Source organism: Xyrauchen texanus, chromosome 18 (assembly GCF_025860055.1).
Source record: "Xyrauchen texanus isolate HMW12.3.18 chromosome 18, RBS_HiC_50CHRs, whole genome shotgun sequence".
NCBI classification, from domain to species: Eukaryota; Metazoa; Chordata; class Actinopteri; order Cypriniformes; family Catostomidae; genus Xyrauchen; species Xyrauchen texanus.
Genome location: NC_068293.1, coordinates 29,862,610 through 29,885,707, shown reverse-complemented (window position 1 = coordinate 29,885,707; position 23,098 = coordinate 29,862,610). Strand labels below are relative to the sequence as shown.

Sequence of the window (23,098 nt, the reverse complement as noted above, 5' to 3'; positions counted from 1 at the left end):
GGCCACTAGGGGTCATAGCATGATTTACTTGGAAGCATTAAAATATTGTTCTTCACATGATCAAACTATTTTAAGTGCAAAGCCAGTCTGAACAAGACGCTGACAAATAAAACATTTCATAGGAACCACACTTGACACAAGGCTAGGGTTTACATATAAAAATAGTTTATAAACCATGCAGGCAGGATATATGTGTTCACCCACAACATACTCAAAACAAAAAAAAGACCAAGAACCACCCCCCCATCGCAAAATGTTTTTGTTTATAGCTCAGTTGTGCACAATAGTTTAGTCCATGGTCAGATTTGCACATCGTTTACCCATAACCAACATAAAAATAGGATGATGACGTATATATGTTCGTAAGATAATGATAAATAATATGTAACTTGCTCATTAAAAAGGCAGTAAGCATAAGGAAGCACACAGGGTGTGGACTGGAATCTTTAAAAGGCCTGTTTTGACTCAGATGAGAGCTCTGGTAAAGAGTTAGTACTCCCTCCATGACCAGTTTGGGCCCTTTTAAAAGCAGTGGATATAGATTGGTGAGCACTCTATTAAAAAACTAAATATATTGCACATCTCTAGAAGAGAAAAGCAGTCTTTGATCTGGACACCTAAAAGTCAAGTAAGATTTAACACTCCCATATTTGAGAATTGAATAAAAACTAAATTGTGGGAAAAAAACATCTGTTCCTCATTAAACAACCAAGCTTGAATTGGCATAACATGAGGGACATGTTCTTTTTTTAGCCACTTAGCATTAGTTTTTTTCAAGCTGTTTTTTGTGCCGGTATGCAAGAATACAACAGGCAGAGTCCTATGTGCAGCCTTGATACAATGATTAAATTTGGCTCCAACAGTGCAGCAACAGTCAGTCTTCTGCACATGACACATGCACTCAAGTGTCTCCTCATCTCTTTCTTGAAATAATAAAGGATCATCTACAAGCTTGTCAATAAATACAACTTTTACCATTCAAATCACAGTAACACAAACAGTTTAACATGGCAACCTTTCTGGACACTGAAATCTTAATGCACTTTAAATTGTCTAAAATATCATCCTTTCAAAGAGAGCCATGACCTTTGTGCCATTCGTGAAGCTATAACTGTTTTTGGCAGCTGCTTTTAAAACAATCTCAAGGTCCTCGTATTAAAAATAAGGTTTCAGGTGCCATTCCATATGGAGAGTGGGTCCTAAAATGTTAAAATGGAGGTAGTGGGGCAGGACTCACCGGGGTACAATCAAACCCCAAAGAAAAGATCCAGCCACATGTTTTTCTAGTGTAAAGTGTAAAATCAATTTTGTTTGGACTAGGAACTGATGTTATCCAGGCACACAGAGTTACCACTCTCTCTACTGTCCTTATAATACTCTAAATGAACGCTTTCAATAAAATTCCCAATTCCCTGAACACCCACATGCCGCATCAGTCTGAAGGAGTGGAATGAACTACGTATGGTGGACCTCATGGAACATGAGCTCGCGTGGGATCGGTGTCTCTGGGCCGTAGAGCTTGCCCGCCCGCCGCTCGAAGGCTGACACCATCTGCTTCACCACCTCGTCGAAGAAAACGGTGGCCAGCTGAGAATGCAGGAGAGAGCGGAACTCAAAGGAAATCTAGGAAGAGACAGAGGTAGGCAATTAAATGTTGGTAGAAGTTTAAAAGATGATGATACACTGATTAAAAGACAGCCTCACTTTGACATTCATACAGAGATCGGCAGAAAGATTCTGAAAGTAAAAATCTATACTAGACCCCTACTGCAGATATGAGCAATAATAATAAAGATGCTTGCCTTAACAAGCACTACTATGTACACACTAGGGTTGCAACGGTATGAGATTTTCACGGGATATCACGGTATATGGTATTACATAATTAATATAATCAGTGAAAACAGAAGGGTTATTTTATTTATTTTTGAGCAAACACTATTATAATTGAAACCATTTATTTTATTGAAGTACGTGTGAAAAAAAAAAAGTCTCCCTTTTGAAAATAAAATAAATAGAAAAAATATGAAAGCTAACAGAATTATAAACATAAAAAAATATCATGTAACTATAACATGTATAATATAAATAAAGCATGTTAGTTTACATGTTAAATGAAAAATACATCAGCTGTGTGAGCTTTTAAAGTAATGTCCTATGATTATTAACAGTTAACATATACTGCTCCTGTCTGGCCCTTTAACTCAGTGCTTCTCAAATTGTTTTGCTTCAGGACAGATTTTACATTGGAAATCAAGTGTCGACCTGTCATAGATTAAACATAACCTGTATTTAATATATCCTGGATCGCAATTTCCTTTTATGTTGCATAGTTTTGTTCATGGATTTCCAGTACAAGGACATGCATCAAGTGACATTCATTTTGTTGTTGAAGTAAAAAAATCTACAGGAAGTTGTCTCTCCCACTTTTAAAAATTGAAGAGCATATTTACTTCTATGAGCCCATTATTAACCCGTTTGTTAACTAATATTACATATTTATACACACATTACACCGAAGGAAAGGCTCCTCGTTACCATGGTTAGGTCAGTGTGCTAGTCTTAAATAATAGTAATAAATTAATTTATTTATGAAAAATAAATACTAGCTGAAACACATCTTGAAACTTGAACTAAAACTGCCACTGTTGATATAAAACGAGGTCTAATAGATTCTACCTTTAGATTATTTCATACGAAAATATAACATTGTCAAAATATAACGGTATATTTTATTCATGTAAAATCCTGAAACAAATTTGTAAAGGTGATGTGTGTAATTAATATTTTTAACTATTTTGGTAAAGGGGCCACATCTGGCTTTAAGTAGTCATTGGGGGGGGGGCACATTGTATTACTTTTGAGGTACAATGTTCTGCATTGATTTGGTTTTTGTATCTTTTAAGCCCAGAAATATTTGTGTACTCAATTTTCTGAAGTGTATCTGTGACTAATGAGACTATTCTGCAATTGCCTAAAGTATTGTATTGCTCTACAAAAGTAGATACTTTTCTATCAGGCATTAAAAAAACTGAATAAAGGCGGAGATTCCCTGTTAATTTATTATTCAGTTTTAATAATAATACAAAACAAATAAAAATTTATAGATCTTTTAATGTTTGTCGCAACAATGATGCGAGTTTACTTTGCACAAATAAAAAATACATTTACATATTCATATCTGGCTTGCTTTTGCTTGCATGGAGGGGTAATCAATGACATGTGTCAATGATGCCGAGATCTACTTTTAGATTTAATCACTGAGAAGGTTTACCTGCACAATTAGTAGCATCAAACATCACAAGCAGCCTCAAGAATGGACAGAGTAGCCCTATAACACTTTTGCGTGAGCAAAATATTGCACTACACATCGTTAAGTTTGATCAAAGGACAAAGCGAGACGTGCATGGTTGCCAGATTGCACAAAATAAGTATAACATTAGGCGGAATATTTCCAATTTGCGCAAGAATAAATCTCAAACGGAGGGAGTTTCGTCTCCTATCTGGCAACCCTGAGCATGCGTTAGGTCCAAATGCAAGTCAACTGAAATATCCAATGAAAAATAAAAACGCTTTTATGATAAACTAGATTAAAAAGTTTGGACCAGAAAGTTTGAAGAAGTTTAAAGTAGTTTATAGTTTAAAGTAGTTTGAAGTTTAAAGTAGTTTAGAGTTTAAATTAGTCTAAAGTTTAAATTACTTTGAATTTTAAAGTTGGTTCTTTTGAATCTACAGTGTGAAACATACAGTGTGACCAGTGTAGTCTGATTACAACATTAATGACTCTAATGAGCCAGTTCTTTTGAATCTACAGTGTGAAACATACAGTGTGACCAGTCTAGTCTGATTCCCACATTAATGACTCTAATGAGCCAGTTCTTTTGAATCTACAGTGTGAAACATACAGTGTGACCAGTGTAATCTGATTACAACATTAATGACTCTAATGAGCCAGTTCTTTTGAATCTACAGTGTGAAACATACAGTGTGACCAGTGTAGTCTGATTCCCAAATTAATGACTCTAATGAGCCAGTTCTTTTGAATCTACAGTGTGAAACATACAGTGTGACCAGTGTAATCTGATTACAACATTAATGACTCTAATGAGCCAGTTCTTTTGAATCTACAGTGTGAAACAGTGTGACCAGTGTAGTCTGATTCCCAAACAAATTACTCTAATGAGCCGGTTCTTTTGAATCTACAAATCAAGAGATATGTGATTTGTTACTCGGTTGCTAGGGTAACCCAATGTGGTTGCTAGGCAGTTACCATAGTGATACTTATCAAGTCTCCTTTACATCCTGATTGAAATAAATCAACCCAGAAGTCTCTACGATTTTCTGGTGCAGAGATATGTGATTTGTTACTTGGTTGCTAGGGTAACCCCATCTGGTTGCTAGGCAGTTACCATAGTTATACTAATCAAGTCTCCTTGCCATCCTGATTGAAATAAGTCAACCCGGAAGTCTCTACTATTTTCTGGTGCAAAGATATGTGATTTGTTACACGGTTGCTAGGGTAACCCCATCTGGTTGCTAGGCAGTTACCATAGTGATACTAATCAAGTCTCCTTGCCATCCTGATTGAAATAAATCAACCCAGAAGTCTGTACTATTTTCTGGTGCAGAGATATTTGATTTGTTACTCGGTTGCTAGGGTAACCCCATCTGGTTGCTAGGCAGTTACCATAGCATGTTTTAGCATGTGGCTATGAAGATTTTAGGTCATTACTTTTTGGCTGCTTGATAAAATAAATCCTCTGAGGGAGAGAGAGAGGGAGAGATGCAGGGCTGACAGGCCCTTTTTGTCTGTGTGTGTGAAAATGTCAGTTGGGATTTAAATTTCTGAACATTCCGCAATGTTAAGTCAATGGGAGTTTTTTCGTCATTTTTAGGAAAACCGTAAGTCCGATCAGTTAGAAAAGATATAGCAACTCGAGTCAGAACAGTTTGAGTGTCTGAGCCGAGTTTGGAGTATGTGGAGTTAAAGCTCTAGGAGGAGTTAGATATAGAAATTTCACCGCTAAGAAGAATAATAAGAAGAAGCGGAATAATAACTAGAAAAAAAAGTTTGTCGAGACAAACTTTAAGTTGGCTTGTGAAAGTTTGGACCAGAACGTTTGAAGAAGTTTAAAGTAGTTTGAAGTTTAAATTAGTTTAAAGTAGTTTATAGTTTAAAGTAGTTTGTAGTTTAAATTAGTTTGTAGTTTAAATTAGTTTGTAGTTTAAATTAGTTTGTAGTTTAAATTAGTTTGTAGTTTAACTTAGTTGCTAGATAGATAGATAGATAGACAGACACTCAGATAGATACATAGATAGACACGTTTTTAGCATGTTTTAGCACTATGCTAGGCTGAAGCTAGCATGTGTTAAGCATGATGCTATAGACGCTTTTAGCATGTTTTAACACTCCGCTAGGCGATGCTAGCATGTGTTAGCATGATGCTAAGACGCTTTTAGCATGTTTTAGCACTTCAGCTAGGCTATGCTAAGTATGTGTTAACATGATGCTAACACGCTTTTAACATCTTTTAAGACTTCGCTAGGCTAGGCAGATGTGCTAGATGATGCTGCGTTTTTAGCATGTTTTAAGCACTTCGCTAGGCTATGCTAGCATGTGTTAAGCATGATGCTATGACGTTTTTAAGCATGTTTAAGCACTTCGCTAGGCGATGCTAAGCATGTGTTATCATGATGCTAAGACGCTTTTAAGCATTTTTAGCACTTCGCTAGGCGATGCTAGCATGTGTTAGCATGATGCTAGCACGCTTTTAGCATGTTTTAAGCACTCGGCTAGGCGATGCTTAGCATGTGTTAGCATGATGCTAATGACGCTTTTAGCATGTTTTAAGACTTCGCTAGGCGATGCTAAGCATGTGTTAGCATGATGCTAACACGTTTAGCATTTTTTGCACTTCGCTAGGCGTATGCTAGCACGCTTTTAGCATTTTTTAGCACTCGCTAGGCAATGCTAACATGTGTTAACATGATGCTAACGACGCTTTTAGCATTTTAGCACTTGCTAAGCGATGTTTAGCATGATGCTAGCATGCATGTTTAGCTTGTTTTAGCATGTTTTAACTAGTGGCTATGAAGATTTTAGGTCATTACTTTTTGGCTGCTTGATAAAATAAATCCTCTGAGGGAGAGAGAGAGGGAGAGATGCAGGGCTGACAGGCCCTTTTTGTCTGTGTGTGTGAAAATGTCAGTTGGGATTTAAATTTCTGAACATTCCGCAATGTTAAGTCAATGGGAGTTTTTTCCGAGTTTGATCGTCATTTTTAGGAAAACCGTAAGTCCGATCAGTTAGAAAAGATATAGCACACTATTCGGGATTAGTCTGAAGGTCTGTGCCGAGTTTGGTGCCTGTAGCTTAAAAGCTCTAGGAGGAGTTAGATACAGAAATTTCACTGCTAAGAAGAATAAGAAGTGAAGAATAACTAGATAGGTACATTTCCTGAAGAAAATGTGAGTGGTGCTTGCCGTGGCAAAACTCGTCAAATAGCATGCTTGAAAAGAACAAAAATTATGGTCATAAATAAATCAACCCAGAAGTCTCTACGCTTTTCTGATGCAGAGATATGTGATTTGTTACTCGGTTGCTAGGGTAAACCCATCTGGTTGCTAGGCAGTTACCATAGTGATAGTAATGAAGTCTCCTTGCCATCCTTATTGAAATAAGTCAACCCGGAAGTCTCTACTATTTTCTGGTGCAGAGATATGTGATTTGTTACTGGGTTGCTAGGGTAACCCCATCTGGTTGCTAGGCAGTTTCCATAGTGATAGTAATCAAGTTTCCTTGCCATCCTGAGTGAAATAAATGAACCCAGAAGTCTGTACTATTTTCTGGTGTAGAGATATGTGATTTGTTACTCGGTTGCTAGGGTACTATGTGTAGTTGCTAGGGAGTGGCTTGGCAGCTGCCAATCATGAAATTGCAAAGGCTGCTTGTCAGTATGAATGACATAAATCAACTCCCATGCCTCTGTGACATTCAGAATGGAAGATATCCCTCTATGGATTTTGGTTGCTAAGGTGCTCGACAATAGTTGCTAGGGAGGGGCTAGGAAGTGTTGAGGTGATTCATGATTGGCTGTTTGCTGCCCCGAGTCAAACGAGACCACCCTTGTGTTGGTATGACACTTCTAGCCGGAGATATCCCTTTGATCTCTTTCATTAGAAGTCTATGGGACTTGTTGCTAAGGTCCTCTAAATGGTTGCTAGGGCGTGGCTTGATAGCTTTGCAATGATCCTGAGAGACTGATTGGTCGTCTTAGTAAAATGAGGCAGGCCCCTTGTCTCTATGACACTGTGATCCAGAGCTATGTTTAATAAAAAATCCCTATTTCATGGGCCGCCCTACACCATTGTAAGTCAATGGGGGCAACTTTGGGCAGCTCCTGCCCCCAGGGTGCAACTTTTACCCCATATTGAGGTATGCTCTTACAGAGCCTGCCAGCCTCTTCAAATGTGGCAAATCACACGCTTCTGCGAAATCCTCGCTCGGAGCTGTGACGCGTCAAAGTTTGTCTCAATGTTAAGTCAATGGGATTTTTCGGCCGCTTTTTTGCCCCTGGGGCAAATACCGTACCCCCGATCGCTTATAAAAGTCATAGCACACGTGTCCTCAATAGGCCGTTCGATTTGACACCTCATTCGTGGGTCTACGCCAAACGGTGCGGGACGAGTTAGGTGCCGAAGTTTTGTTAAGAGATATAAAAATAAAAATAAAAATAAAAATAATAAGTATGTGAGATTACAATAGTGATGCTTTGCAAGCACCACTAATAATAAGTTTAAGTAGGATTTCAGTAAGTTGGCTCTCACAAGCCAACTTAATGAGCCGCGGGCCGTATGTTGCCCATGTCTGTTTTAGCTGTTAGCGAGATTATCATTAAATCTGCATCGGCAGTCCTAAATAGTCCATCACAAAATATCTACAATGGGAGACCCATGGCATTGTTCTTTCGAGACATATCCAGCTGCAGACACGCAGCACCACCAGTTTCAGAACCCCAGCGCCAGAACCTGAAGTGAGGGGCGGAGTTATTGACAATGAGACAAGCATGGCGGAGAGCATGGTGAGTTGTGTAACGTTTTTGACATCATGTTGTGAAAAATTATCGCATATATTAAGTTCAGCGTTTATCTGCTAAATATTTAATTTGTGCATAACTTTATCATCTTAATGAAGCTTGAATATGTTGTCATACTTTACTGTATTAAAAAAAAATCTACGGATGGTTCGATACATTTTTGCGTGTTGTAAATGAGCCTTGCGGTGACGTTTTGAAGACATCTTGTGAAGGTGTTAAAGTGTTTGTTCCACGTTCCTCTGTTATATGCATTGTTTGTGAGTTAATGTTACCTTATAGTTGAGGGGGTTTTTTTTACGTTGAGATTATTGTGTGGTGCTTTCATCTCTTGTACAGACATTTCGAATGAATGAAGACCACAAGGAAAAGGCCGCAACAATCTCCTGGAACAGTCAGAAGCTTCCAGAGAGCCCTTTCTATTTCATTTTGTGTTCAGGGATGACATGGAGTTATTTTAGCAAGAATGTAAGGACAAAATGGGCCTGAGAGTGAATTCCTCATTTGATACATTTTAAGTTTAATTTATACAGGATTGTCAAGATAAAATGGGCCTAGGGGTGAATTGGTCATTTGTTGTATATATTTTTATTGTTTCTTTTAAAATTATGCTGAATTTTCTCTTTTTTTAGTTTTTTGACATGTTTTATTTTACATAAAGAAAAATGCATGCTGCACATGTTCTTGTGAAATAAAGTATATTTTATATAAAATGCCCATAAGTTAAGCATTTTTTTTCACCATCATGATCAGGAAGTAACTCTCATAATACAATGAAACGGATAACTATATACAATTATATTACACAAGATCAATGTTTTAAAGTGCTTATTGTACTGTACCTTAAAGAATCATTATAACATACGTATAAAGTATGATGTTTAGTTTGTAATTTTTTTTTACTTTGTAAAAGCAAAGTACTCTCCAAAACGTTAGGTGGCGCTACTCGGTTTAGAACGTAAGCTCCGCCCCTCACTTCAGGTTCTGGCGCTGGTGTTCTGAAACTGGGGTTCTAAAACTGGTGGTGCTGCGGGTCTGCAGCTGGATACTATTGGTTCTTTCCCTGCTGTCCGCGACCCAGTCCGAATAGACCAGTTGAGAAACACTGCTTTAACTCACACAAAAACTCATGTCAGACCCCCTCGCCTCGCTTCTCGCAGACATTTCTTCGCGTCGCAAGTTGACTTTTCTGACAGGCAGACAAGGATTAAAGGAGATTAATAACCGTGAAACCGGTATACCGCTGCAACCCTAATACACACCAGCGTTTCCCCAACCTTTTTTCTGCCACGGCACAATTTTTACGACTAAAAAAAATTATACGGCACACCACCATCCAACATATTTTTCCTTTTCAAGAACTTGTCCAAGTTTTTCTTAGTAGCGCGTTTTGTTTTTTGCATAGCCGAATTGCAAACATTACAAGTCACATACAGTGCTTGCGTTAGACTTTCTTATCGTCCGTCATTTAGACGGACAGGGTCGTAAAAATTTGTCACAATCTATTATTAACCATTTTAATTTTCATATTTTATTGAAAATAAGACATTTAATAGCTTTTTATTTTCAATCATGAACTTACAGGACTAGCATATAGCAGATTATGCATTTATATATTAATGAAGAGAACAGATGAAGCAGATTAATGTTTTTCCAGTGACAGCAGAGGCCACTAAAATATAACATAGATTATAACAATATTACAAAAAACAAATACAATTAAAATATGAACAAAACACATCTGCTTCGGCATGTGCTGGCCTGTGCGTAATAAAAAGCATCAAGGGAGACTTATGCTGAGGCAAGTCATTACATTTTGCATCTTTGCCTTGAACAAATTATTTTTAATTTGGTTCTTGAGGCTGAACCCGGCGTCATGTGCCGCAATGCCCTTCACATGACAAGAGTTGCAGATAGCCTCACAGAGGGGCGATTATACAAGTTAAAAAGCGGGAGGTGTGCACAATAAACATTGAAAACATGTATTTGGAAGAGGGAGGAAAAAAAGCTTGCAGTTGCTTTGATAACAGAAATAATAAAGGAACTTGTTTAGGTCCAAGCGTTTTCTTGGTGAATTGAAATTAGTACAATAACTGGGGTCTCTGATATTTGTAAACAATAAGGTAATATTTAATTAAAATAAATTATGAGGCCATTATTATAAAATGATAATCTTCCACAGCACACCTGACAATCTTTCACAGCACACTAGTGTGCCACGGCACAGTGGTTGGGAAACACTGAAATACACTTCAGTCGAGGTTGAGCTTTATTTATGTGTATCATCCACATATGTTTCCTTCTACATATAACATTAAGGTTTTACAAGAATGTAAATGTTAGTTCAGCTTCTCATGAAGATGAGAAACTAACTACAGATTTTGTTTAAAGTACTCACAGCAAAGTCAAGGGTGCAGGTACGGGGGTATCCAGGTAGCCCAGGGCTAAATCGCCAAACCGTCTCCAGGTTATTGAAAAGTTTCCCATCAGAGCAAGATGCCTTAAGGTCAAAACAAAAATGACAGTTTTTAAGAAATGACATTAAGCGAATACATTTTATTCATCCATTTATCACCATTTATTTTTATATATATATATATATATACACACACACACACACAACTGTAATTCTCAACGCTGGTCAAAGTAAGTGAACAATACACCACTGCCTACCTTGACCAAATGAGGGCAAACTGTAGTAATGAGGGAGGTGTAGTTTTCCACCACAGGGGGGAAGCCCACTGTCAGTTTGGCCTTACAAAATCCAGAGCGGCGGAATACAACATCCGAGCATTTGCACCAGGGGACAAACTGCAGGTAATCTTCTACTCTGGCCACAACCTCATACATCTCCAGCATGGAGAACCTTAATGTCACAGTGAAGACAGTTAGGCAAGTTAATACAATGAGGTCCAGTGACAATGGAGAAGGAAAATTCTGGCAGTAGATCTCTTCAAGAGATAAGGGCTCTGTAAGAAAATAGTAATTTTTGTTTAAAGGGACTTGCAGCACACTTATTGAAGTGAAGTAACCTGGGGTAAAGCACCTTGCTCAAGGGTACAATGGTCATAGCTCATAAACCTTTCAACTACCATTCCTGAGCTCAAGTCGCTGTACCACACCTCTCACTGACTCTGCAGTTGCAGTCTGTACAGTACAATGACCTTTTCTATAAATCCAACTATGGATTCATGGCTGCTCAACATTTATGGGCTCTCTCCATTGGAAAGGATATTGGATGCTTTCAATACAAATCTGAACCCAATCACTGTACAGGTGTGACCCAAAAAAACAAAAGAGTGCTGCTAAAGATGAGAATGGACTTAGTGCTGTCACTGAAACTTGTTTTTATTGGTCGACCGATCAGATATCACTGCACTCTATATCAGTCTGGGATTGATTTGCAGCTAGATGTCATTGCAGAATGCAATCAAGGCTGAAGAAAGGTCAAAAGGTGTTTATCTAGTCAATTTTGTGTACACAAGTGACTCTATAGATGTGAAAGTGGCCACATTGTAGGCTCAAGCATTTTGATAACTTAAAAAGGTAGATAAAAAGGTAAAAGATCAAATGTTCAAAGAAATGACTCGAGTTTCTTGCTGTTTGCTTGTAAGCCACAATCTAGTTCCAAAATTATGCGCACTATGACCTTTTCGAAAACAGTCGATCTATGGATACTAAGGTCTGCTTCTAGAGATACAAGTAGTCATTTAGCACACACTTTTATCCAAAGTAACTTAGTTAATCCTGGAATTTTGACTCTGGTACTGAAGCCCACATTGCTCCAAAGAAAAGTTGTTTTAGAAGGAGAGGAACTTTTTTCTTTTTGATAAGAGATTGTAAAGACCATTTTGTGTTTTACAATTTTAAGACCAGAAAAAAACCTAATGAAAGTAAACGGGGTAAATTTTCATTTCATGTTGACTTGAACCACAACATCACACTACCCCCCGGGAGATCCAAATTCCTGTAGAATTTTGTTCAAATCTAGCCTAAACATAAAAGCAAAAGTATACTTAGGTTTTGCACGAACGCTTAGCGTATGCATACAGCATGCGTGATGTCAATTTCATCATCAACAGAGTGCTCAATACTGTTAACGTGTGCCGTGATTTTCTAACCGCATGTATTCTGAATACGTGGTTTGCGCAGGGAACTATATGCACTTCTTCATGGGTCCACATGATGGCAGCACTCAAAATAGATCCTTTGATTCACAAAGAAGTGCAAGAATGGGGTATTTGCAAATACCAGCATTTTAAATTTTTGAAATACCTTTTCAAGACTTCTCATTCATACACATTCTCTGTTCCTCAGTGGTGGAAAGTGCTTCTGTGAGATAGGGTGTTGCCATAACATTTAGAGATTTAAAAACAAACAGCAAAATCTTAAAATCAATTCTATACCAGATTGGCAACCAAGGTAAAGAAAACTAAATTGGAGTGATGTGGTCCCGCATTGAGAACCTGTATACAATCTTGCTGCAGCAATTCGAACAAATTGCAATCGTGTCAATGTTGACTGACTAATCCCTACATATAGTGAATTATAGTAGTCCAAACGTGATGACACAAATGCGTGCATCACTCTCGCCAAATCATAAAATGACAAAAATGGCTTGAATTTGCCCAAAGTTCTTAACTGGAAAAAGCTTGATCGGAAAACTGCATTAATCTGTTTGTCAAATTTTAGGGAGTCATCAATAATTACCCCTAAATTTATCATGCGTTTTCCATAAATGGATATAAGGGCCTAAATCAAAACCGGCAGACCCAGATACGTTAGGGGGTGCGAACAAAATAATCTCCGTTTTGCATTCATTTAAATGCAGGAAATTGACAGCCAACAAAGTTTTTAAGTCAGACATGCTAGAAGAGGCGCTAACAAATTATCTTCCTTTTTTACTGACATATACATTTGTGTGTCATCTGCATAACAATAGAACAATACTTTGTGTTTTTTAAAAATAGCACCAATTGGAAGCATATATAATGAAAACAGGATAGGTCCCAAAATGGATCCTTGAGGAATCCCACATGTAAGTGGTGCCGACGATGATGTAAATTCACCCATGGCAACTGAAAAACTTCTGTTAGTTACGTAGGACTTAAACCAATTTAAAAATCACACCTCGCATCCCTACCAAACGCTCAAGCCATGCAATAAGAATTTTGTGATCTATGGTGTCAAATGCTGCACTTAAATCAAGTATCATCAAAACTGCAGCATTACCTGAATCCACAGTTAATAGAACATCGTTGAGAACCTTTAAAAGTGCAGATTCTGTACTGTGATGTTCCCTAAATCCAGACTGAAATATTTAAGGCAATTCTTATTCATAAAAGACTGCAGCTGACTGAGAACTGTTTTCTCCAATATCTTTGAGAGAAAGGACAATTTTGAAATAGGTCTGTAATCAGTCAATTCATTTGGGTTTAAGATAGTGTTTTTAATTAAAGGCCGCAGGCCTTTGACACTTGCAAGACAAAGAACACCATACCAACCGTGAAGCATGGGGGTGGCATCATCATGTTGTGGGGGTGCTTTGCTGCAGGAGGGACTGGCGCACTTCACAAAATAAATGGCATCATGAGGAAGGATATATCTGGATATATTGAAGCAACATCTCAAGACATCAGCCAGGAAGTTAAAGCTTGGTCGCAAATAGGTCTTCCAAATCGACAATGACCCAAAGCATACCTCCAAAGTTGTGGCAAAATGGCTTAAGGACAACAAAGTCAAGGTATCACAAATATCACCATGTGGCCATCACAAAGCCCTGACCTTAATACGATAGAAAATTTGTGGGCAGAACTGAAAAGCGTGTGCAAGCAAGATGTCTACAAACCTGACTCGGTAACACCTGTTCTGTCTGAAGGAATGGGCCAAAATTCCAGCAACTTATTGTGAAAAGCTTGTGGAAGGCTACCAAAATCACTTGACCCATGTTAAACAATTTAAAAGCAATGCTACCAAATACTAACAAAGTTTAAGTAAACTTCTGACTAGCTGGGAATGTGCTGAAAGTAATAAAAGCTGAAATAAATAATTCTCTCTACTATTATTGACATTCCACATTCTTAAAATAGTGATCCTCACTGACCTAAGTCAGGGAATGTTTTATATGATTAAAATTTAATCATTAACATTTAATGTCAAGAATGGTGAAAGACTGAGTTTAAATGAATTTGGTTAAGGTGTATGTAAACTTCTGACTTCAACTGTACATCTCGATAATTATCGAATATCATCAATAGGCTGAAAAATATCGAGACATAATTTTTGTAGCCATATCGCCCAGCCTTAGTGCCCACTGCTGTGCAATTATTTGAATAAATTTTCCCATGTTTGTCTATTAGCGTGCTATCATATCTATATATGTCTGATAAACCCAACCCTAAGTGGCACATTAAAACATCAATAACGCCGGTTGGTCACTTTCCAAGTTTGTCAAACAAACCCTTCTTGTCTAAATAGATGATTATTGGACCAGACTTTTTCCTGCAAGTCTAGCGACAAGAGGCTAGTTCCAACTCTGCTCTAACACACCTGCTTGTCATTTTTAAGTGAATGAGACCTTTATAAGCTGGTTCTTGTGCATTTCATTAGTGCTGGAGCTAAACTCTGCAGGATAGCTGATCTTCAGAAACTGGACCAAGCGAGCCCTCTGCTCTAAAATTTAAGGCTTTAATTGACAAAGCAGCTCCCAAGTAACTTGTGATGAAGTGAAATAACCCTAGTATGCTGTGACACAATAAACATTCTCATGGCCTGTTACATAAACATCATCCTTAAAGGGCATAGGGGCTAAAGTTATTATGGACATCAATAAAAATAAAAACAGCAACAGATCATGAATCATCTCCAACTTGGTTGGGAACATACCCAATAATACGTCGTTCGGAATATTCTCTCTTCTTGTTGAAGGACTCAGAGAAGTTGAAGAAACTCCTGGCTGGAGCCAAGACAGCACGACCCGTTACACCCCTGAAGAGGGGCGGCACCCTGGTCATCAGAATCCCACATGAAGATAGATATCTGTTTACAAAACAGGGTGAAAGTATGTCAAAAACAAATTATCAATACCTCAGCAGAGATAGTCTACAGTGAAAGGCAGTGTACAAAACTTTGTATAGCCAACTTATAATGATTGGTGCAATGATTAAGGCCTTTTCTGCTTGTGGGACGCCTTAGGGGGCAGATGACTCCTATTTGTCAGATAAAAGTAGAGAGAACCAAAGAAGTACATTCCTAGATAACCATTTGCAATTAACAAGGCACTTAATCAAGATAGAGACTTTTATTCAGACAATTGTGAAACAACTACTCTTTGGCTTCATTTACACTGCAGGCAAAATCCGATTAGTTTTTCTCAAAACCGATTTTGTTTAAACTGACTGTTCAAACTGTAGGTTTTATGTGCACAGATCAGATTTTTTTTTCTGTACAGACTGCAGTTGTCTTTGCTAGCACATCCACATTAGTTGTCATTGCAACAATGGAAATTTGGGATGTCCCGTATTTTGGCTGACACGCACACACAAATGCGCACGCGCACGCACGCGCACACGCACGCACACGCACGCACGCACACACTACTAAACAACCCTTTGCCTACAACGAATGATGGAACAAAACACATGAAATCCACATTAAGAATAATAATCAGATTTTAATCTGATTCAAAATCACCTATGAATGTGGTTTGGATAAGGCTTAAAAAAAAATAAAATCTGATTTTGTCCTGTTCAGATTACAAAAACCTAAACGGATGTGTCAGATAGGCCAATAAATTGGATCTTTTCTGCCTGTGTGGACAGCCTTTAGCTATGTTCAGTCAATCAGTTCAAATCAGATTTTTTGTGTATCCATTGGGAATCCGATCTTTATGATTGACTGTCCACACTGTGTATCGCAACTTATCAGATCCGATTTGAGTGTCCTGTGGCCATCTTAATTTCCTGGAATATCTGCATTGTTTGGTATAGCAAAGACATTGAGTCATTAAACAAAAAAACAACATGCAGGAGAAGCTTATTTCTTCCACCAGTGCCAGCATGTTTCCTGTAACGTGTGACATACTGTATAATGTGTCTTTATGTAGCGTGAAAAAGTGACATACAGAAAAAAGCCACTTGAGATCAAATCAGTCAGACGGAAACAGATTTCCAGACATGTGATTTGAATATGGTTTCAAACCACATATGAATGTAGCTTGAAACAGTTTTGGAAAAATTTTATTTCATGATTATTTGCCATTCAGACTTGCTAAATATGATTGGATTACAATCGGAGAAGCCCAAAAATTTACAGATTTGGACTGACAGTCTGAACATAGCTTTTTTGACCCAGCTCTAAACCCAGTAAAAGGGGAAAAAGAATAAAATCAACTACCCATACACTGACATTTCCTACTAAACAATTTGAACATGTAAATAAACCATATGGATCTTTCTGAAACACAACAGTGTCACACTTGTGTATACTAATGTAACATTAAAGTTTGCATTTTGTCTTCATTGTTATGCACTAGCTAAATAAATCTATAAAGCAGTAGCGGTTTTAGCTTGTTTAGCGCCCTATATGAGGTCACCCATGGCTAAATCTGCCACTGTTAAAAGGTTCCTCACGATAAGCTTTGGAAATGCTTAAAAAGGCTTTTAAATTGTAATGCGCATCCCGCCTTTTACAAATTAGACCGCAGAAACGGTCCATGGCACGTGTGGTGTAAGGAAGTTTATTCTTCTGCATTACATTCCCTTGCACTGTATATAACAGATTTTTGTATTTATAACAGTATTTGTACATACGTGGACAGACGTACGTACGTACATACATAAAATTGTATTTTCTATTGGCTTTTTTAAATACGTATTATTATTTTTGTCTTGTTGCTGTATTGTTTGTGCACTGGAAGCTTCTGTCACCAATAAAAATTATTTGTATGTGTAAGCATACTTGGCAATAAAGCTCAATCTAATTTGATGTACTCCTTGCACAGTGCATCATGAACTACAAACATTTTGAGTTGCGTAATCATGTGGTGGAAACCACAGTTAAAGAAATATATATATATATATATATATATATATATATATTATACACTCTAGTATACACATGACATGCCCACCTGCCCTCCATATATCATCTCAGACACAAATCGCAGGAGAGTGAGATGGATGGTCACTACAACCAGGTCAAGGACAGTGGCGACACCTCATTTCATTAGAATGTGTCTGATATGTGTAGTTCAATCATGTCCACATATCTGAAACGTAAGGGGATAAGGCTTTGGTCTATAAATGGCACAATAAATCCTCAATGGAAAGAGTGGTGGTCAAATTAATTAATGCAGGAAGAAGCACTGCCAAGATCTGTCTAGCACAGGGTAGGAACAGCAACACATGACAGAACGGTCGGTCACCATCACAGACTTGAGATGGCCTTAAGCCAAGTAGTCATGGCACTTGGTATGGGTACACTACGTCACTTGGCCACAGTTTGAGAAGATATCACTGGTGCTAACGTCACATTTCGGCATGTGACGTCACATTTCGGCATGTGACGTCACATTTCGGCATGTGACGTCACATTTCGGCATGTGACGTCACATTTCGGCATGTGACGTCACATTTGCAACAGACTCTTTTAACAACTGGTCTGAGAAGCATCCCTACAAAGGTGTTTTAAATTAATGGTCAATAAAACGCACCTTCACAATAAATCTCTGGTTTCAAGAGAGGTGCCAAAAGATGTATTATTGTTTTCCCAACAAAAGTTTTTTTCGGTTGCATCTATGTTAAATAACAATCTGAATAAACACCGAGTGTATGCAGTTGATGATCAGCTACTGCAAAAATGAGAAAAGCCCTTCTAATCTATGCCTTGCCAATTACATAATAGCTTAACCTTGCTACTGTCGTTTAGCATCTGGTAACCAGTTTTGTGATTCACTCTCTAAATTATGAAATAGGCTTTTTTACTGACTTACTTGAGCATGTCAAAAGGGTTAGTGAAATATTTAACAACATATAAGATCGTTGTTAACACAAGTTAGTCAAGCTGAACTTAAATGTATAAAACAGCGTATAAGTGCGAAGCTACCGTCCCCCTAAACTTATCAGCTCGCGAGATACTTCACTAATCACTTCGATCTTCATTTATTCGCACAGAGAAAATGTGAAACATTGACCCGTCGGTAATTACCTCACTCCATTCCTTCCCGGTGTCGCTCGACTGGCTGTGGACGGTAAATGTCTGATACACTCCGCTACTGCTCTACTCAAACACCGGGAGCCTCTCGCCATCTTCACTTCACCTCTCTTTCGCTTCCTCCACGTCGAAAACTGCTTTTCACTTCTCAAAGACCAGCCCTATCATGAACCCGCCCTCTCATGAAACCAGCCTAAGATTCCATTGGATGATGCGGTGTTCTGGCCTCTGATTGGTTTACCTTTCCGTCAGTCGCATGGTGAAAATACTGACGTCAGTGTTTTATTATGCAGAGAGTTTGCGTGCGCAGAATTGTCACGGGATGCAGGATTGGGTTGCCCAGACTGCGCAACCTACAGAGAGAGTTAGTAAAGGTTACAGCTAAATTTGTTTGAGCACACCATTTAAAAGCACCGATATATATATATATATATATATATATATATATATATATATATATATATATATATATATATATATATAGGGATTATATGGATTCGTCTTCATTATAGATCATTATGCAGTGTTAACCACAGAATTTTGTGAGACTGTGGTGGGTGGACCTCGGATCCTCAAGGGGGGTCCGGAGGGCATGCTCCCCCATAAGAAAATAATAATAAAATAACTTAATAAAATAATTGAAAGTTATTTTATTATTATTTTATTGTTATTTTATTATTATTTTAAGGTGGCTCGCACAGACCCAATACTTACAGTGTAGTATTAATATATTACAGAATATATTTATATAAGAATGATTTAAGTATTATATTAATATATACATATTATTTACTTTTAATATTTGTAGTATTTTAAAGATTCAAGTATTGCAAAATAATTGCAAAATTATCTGCAAAAATAAAGGGCATTTTGTGGAGTCTGTTTCACACATGACAATAAAAGAATGAGCACAAGCTATTATTTTTTACACCGTGCTTGTGCATTGTGGGATTTAAATGTATCCAAGTGGCTCGAGTGCTTTTACAACATTCACCAAAATTCCTTCAGATCCATTTAATGATCCGTTCAGTGGCCATTTCTGTTCACTAACATCTATTCACTTCAATAAAATACCTAAATGTTCTAAGAACACAGCAGATCTATATTTTTTCCCATAGTTCATACAGAATTCATAGAGGTAAAAAAAAAAAACAGGAGCTGATATTAAAAAAATTGCTTTAAATATTTAACACACAGATAGTAATCTGCTTAAATTGTCAAAAACAACCAATCAAACTATTACCTCACAAACATAATGTAAAAAGCATAACTTATTGTAGACTCGTGCACTGATATAAACTCCACTTACAATGTGTGCTTAAAAGAAGGATTGTCCATTATTTTTGTTTTTTTTCTGCAGTGCATTTCCTTATGCCACCCACGTAAAACACGGTATCGTCCCGTATTTTAAAGATAAAATAATACGTGACTTATTTAAGATGGTCAGATTGCGTCACGGTGAAATCGTTACAAATCGGCAATTTAACATTGATATAAGTTAGAAAATGTCCCTACAGCGGGTAAGGGGCCATCTGAAAAGTCCACACATTGTGCTAAAACGTGCTAATACCGTGGAGGGTGTGGAAGGGACCATCTGAAAGTCCACACATGGTGGAAAATCTGTGGACATTTTTTTATATAAATGTTCAATAAGATAAAATAATGTATGAATACAATCATAAAGATGGCAAAAAATAAATAAAATAAATAAAAATTATAAAAAAAATAAAACATATGTATAAACCATCCAAAATGTATACATTTACGCAGACACTTTTATCCAAAGCAACTTACAGTGCACTTATTACAGGGACAATTCCCCCGGAGCAACCTGGAGTTAAGTGCCTTGCTCAAGGACACAATGGTGGTGACTGTGAGACTGTCGTGGTCAGGAAAGTTCTCATTTTAGCATATAAGAATCAGAACGAATCAGAATGAGCTGTATCAAATCAAATCACTTTATTGTCACACTCCTATGTACACAAGTGCAACAGGAGAAAGTCTTGTGTAATGTGTGCAGTGTGAAGTCCCATGCTGCTTCAAACGCTCAATTATTATCCCTGTCCCTAAGAAACCAAAAATCACAGGACTAAATGACTACAGACCTGTCACCCTGATATCTGTGGTCATGAAGTCATTTGAGAGACTGGTGTTGGCCCACCTGAAGGACATCACTGGACCCTTTCTGGATCCCCTTAATTTTGCTTATCAAGCAAACAGGTCTGTGGATGATGCAGTCAACATGGGATTGCATCATGTCCTGCAACATCTGGACAGACCAGGGACATACGCAAGGATCCTTTTTGTGGACTTCAGCACGGCTTTCCACACAATCATCCCAGCTATTCTCCAGACTAAGTTAAACCAACTCCCTGTTCCCATGTCTACCTGTCAGAGGATTACCAGCTTTCTGACTGTCACCAAGACAAATTCCTTGTAGCCTATGTGTAAGCATACTTGGCAATAAAGCTGATTCTGATGACAGTGGCGAGACATATACCAATTACAATAAACAACATATTTACACAACACAATTTACATATCAAATGTACATATACTTACACAACACAATAATAATATACAATTTACAGTAAACAATACACACAATACAGAATACACATACAATAAAATAAATAAATAAGAGTATATAAAAAAGAAAGGATATACAATTTTTTAAGTTTAAATTGTATATAAGAAAGGATATATTTTTTTTTAATTAATAACACATATCAACTCAACATATTTATTGCTAAAACTGTGAAGGATTTGGTAAGGGGCTGTGATCTCAAAAATCACCTTTTTAAAGAGTGCGGGAGACATGTCGCCCACTTCCCAACACCTTGGGTGTTGCATCTATTATTTGGCAACCCTGAACATATTAAAAGCTTGTGGATGCAGGATAGGTCCCAAAGCCAGATAAATGAAAGATCTAATAAAATATGTTTATTATAAATCGCGGGCAGTAATTTGCCCTGGTCTGCAACCGAGGGTGCTCTAAGTTTCCACTGGGATTGAGAGATGGTTTGCCGAAGCAACGGGCCGCCACAGTCTAGGTAATTAATGGGAAACCCTGCTATGTTACTGGGTCAATGACAAATAAGATTTTCAAGATGAAAAAAAAAATATTTTAAGCAAAACAGTTTTAAAATGCATTTTTATGTCCAAAGAAATTTATGGTGTTGATTCATATTGGTTTTACAGCATTTTAGGCAGCATTAATTCATTATTAAACAAGATTTCTGATTTTACCACCCAGAAAATGTCAGGTGGTGCAACCATATATTAATTTAAAATAATATACATTTAATGTACTTAGCACTACTGAGACTTGTAAATATGAATCATTGTAGTGTCTAAAATGCATATCACATGGTAAATTCCCTTTATATTTCTTTATTTATTGCCCTTTTATTCCAAATCATATAAACGGCTGCTTTTCTGTGTGTTCAAACACCCATTTTTCCATAAGGACTTTTTATGTTTTGTTTTTAACTGTAAAAATTATTTGTATACGTTATATAAAGGTTTACAGTTATATTTCTTACTTCATTTTGCAATTGCAGTGGGAATTGATACATTTAAATGTAAATTTGCTGGTCGCACCACCTGACCATGACCGGTCGCACCACCTGACATTGTGATCAATAATGATTGATATTCACAAAATAAAAAGAAAGAAATGTCAATGAATTTTATTCAGGTTTCAATTGGCTTTTTTATTTTAATCCTCTGACCAATTTATACTGTATCTCAATCATATAATTAAATTTCATTAACAAGAATGTGCAAAACAATACTGCATGTTATGATAACATTTGATCATCGCTTCTATAAATCAAAAAATTAAAACATCTCCGGGAACACATTTCAAAAACGAGAACATCTTTTATAAAAATGTCAATACAAAAAACAAAACTTGGTAATACATAATACATAAACACAAAAAAAATGTTGGGTTGAAAATAACCTAATTTGGGTGGTTTTGCAACCCATGGCTGGGTCAAATATGGACAAACCCAACCGTGGGTTATTTTAACCTAACATGTTGGGTTGTACAACCAACCCAACTCTATGGGTTGATTGTCTAACACATATTATGGGTAGTGATACTTTTTTGCTGGGTTACAACAACCCAGTTGTGGTAAAGTGTTTCAAGTTGTTTATAAAGGGTTTGAAAGGACCATATCAGTATTTTCGGCAGTTTTTGTGAATTTATAACTCAGGTGTACATTGCATTTCTGCAGAGAGTATGTCATAGTTTTATATTTCACTACCTTCACTTTTTGTAACTATATACAGACAAAAAATAGAAAGCGTTCTTCATAGAGAAAGCATAAGTATATTTTCATTCTCAATGTTTTGCATCTACAAAAACAAATTAAAATAGATTAATTTAAAGATGCAATTGTTTTAGTATCAATGTTGATTATACAGTCCTGTATTCTTGAAGAATAGGACTTTAAGATGGACAATGTGCTCTTTAAATTGTCACTCATACCAAAATAAAATTGATAAAAGCGTCTGCCAAATGCATAAATGTAAATATAGATTGTACCTTTAAACAACTTAAAAGCTTTATATATTTAATAAAATGTATTTAATATATTCAAAAACATGAATTAACATGACTTTTTTTAGTTTTAACTCTGGTCGCACCACCTGACATTTCAAACTCAATTAGAATCTAACAGGCATTAACTTGGATGCCTATACAAATGATTGACCATGTGCTCAAGGTTATACATACATTTTTTAAATCAAATACACATTTTTATAATAACAACACATTTTCA

The 23,098-nt window shown here is 37.0% G+C and overlaps 1 protein-coding gene across 1 annotated transcript; it reads right to left on the bottom strand.

Annotated features, from left to right (window-relative positions):
- Nucleotides 1-143: 143 nt before the first annotated feature.
- LOC127658872 (coenzyme Q-binding protein COQ10 homolog B, mitochondrial-like) lies at nucleotides 144-18,444 on the bottom strand. The gene is made up of 5 exons (XM_052148408.1): nucleotides 18,300-18,444; nucleotides 14,979-15,131; nucleotides 10,767-10,959; nucleotides 10,492-10,593; nucleotides 144-1,623 (listed from the first exon to the last, which is right to left on the bottom strand). Exons 1-5 carry the CDS (start codon nucleotides 18,398-18,400, stop codon nucleotides 1,456-1,458), a joined length of 717 nt encoding a protein of 238 aa, XP_052004368.1. The 5' UTR covers nucleotides 18,401-18,444; the 3' UTR covers nucleotides 144-1,455.
- Nucleotides 18,445-23,098: the final 4,654 nt, after the last annotated feature.

What these genes read in the sequence shown, in the direction of transcription:
- LOC127658872 (XM_052148408.1), bottom strand. Translation starts at nt 18,400, where the DNA reads ATGGCGAGAGGCTCCCGGTGTTTGAGTAGAGCAGTAGCGGAGTGTATC. An exon ending in CCGGGAAGGAATGGAGTGAG is followed by an intron (nt 15,132 to 18,299) that starts GTAATTACCGAC and finishes TTTTGTAAACAG; the next exon opens with ATATCTATCTTCATGTGGGA. An exon ending in CCTGCACCCTTGACTTTGCT is followed by an intron (nt 1,624 to 10,491) that starts GTGAGTACTTTA and finishes GTCTCTTCCTAG; the next exon opens with ATTTCCTTTGAGTTCCGCTC.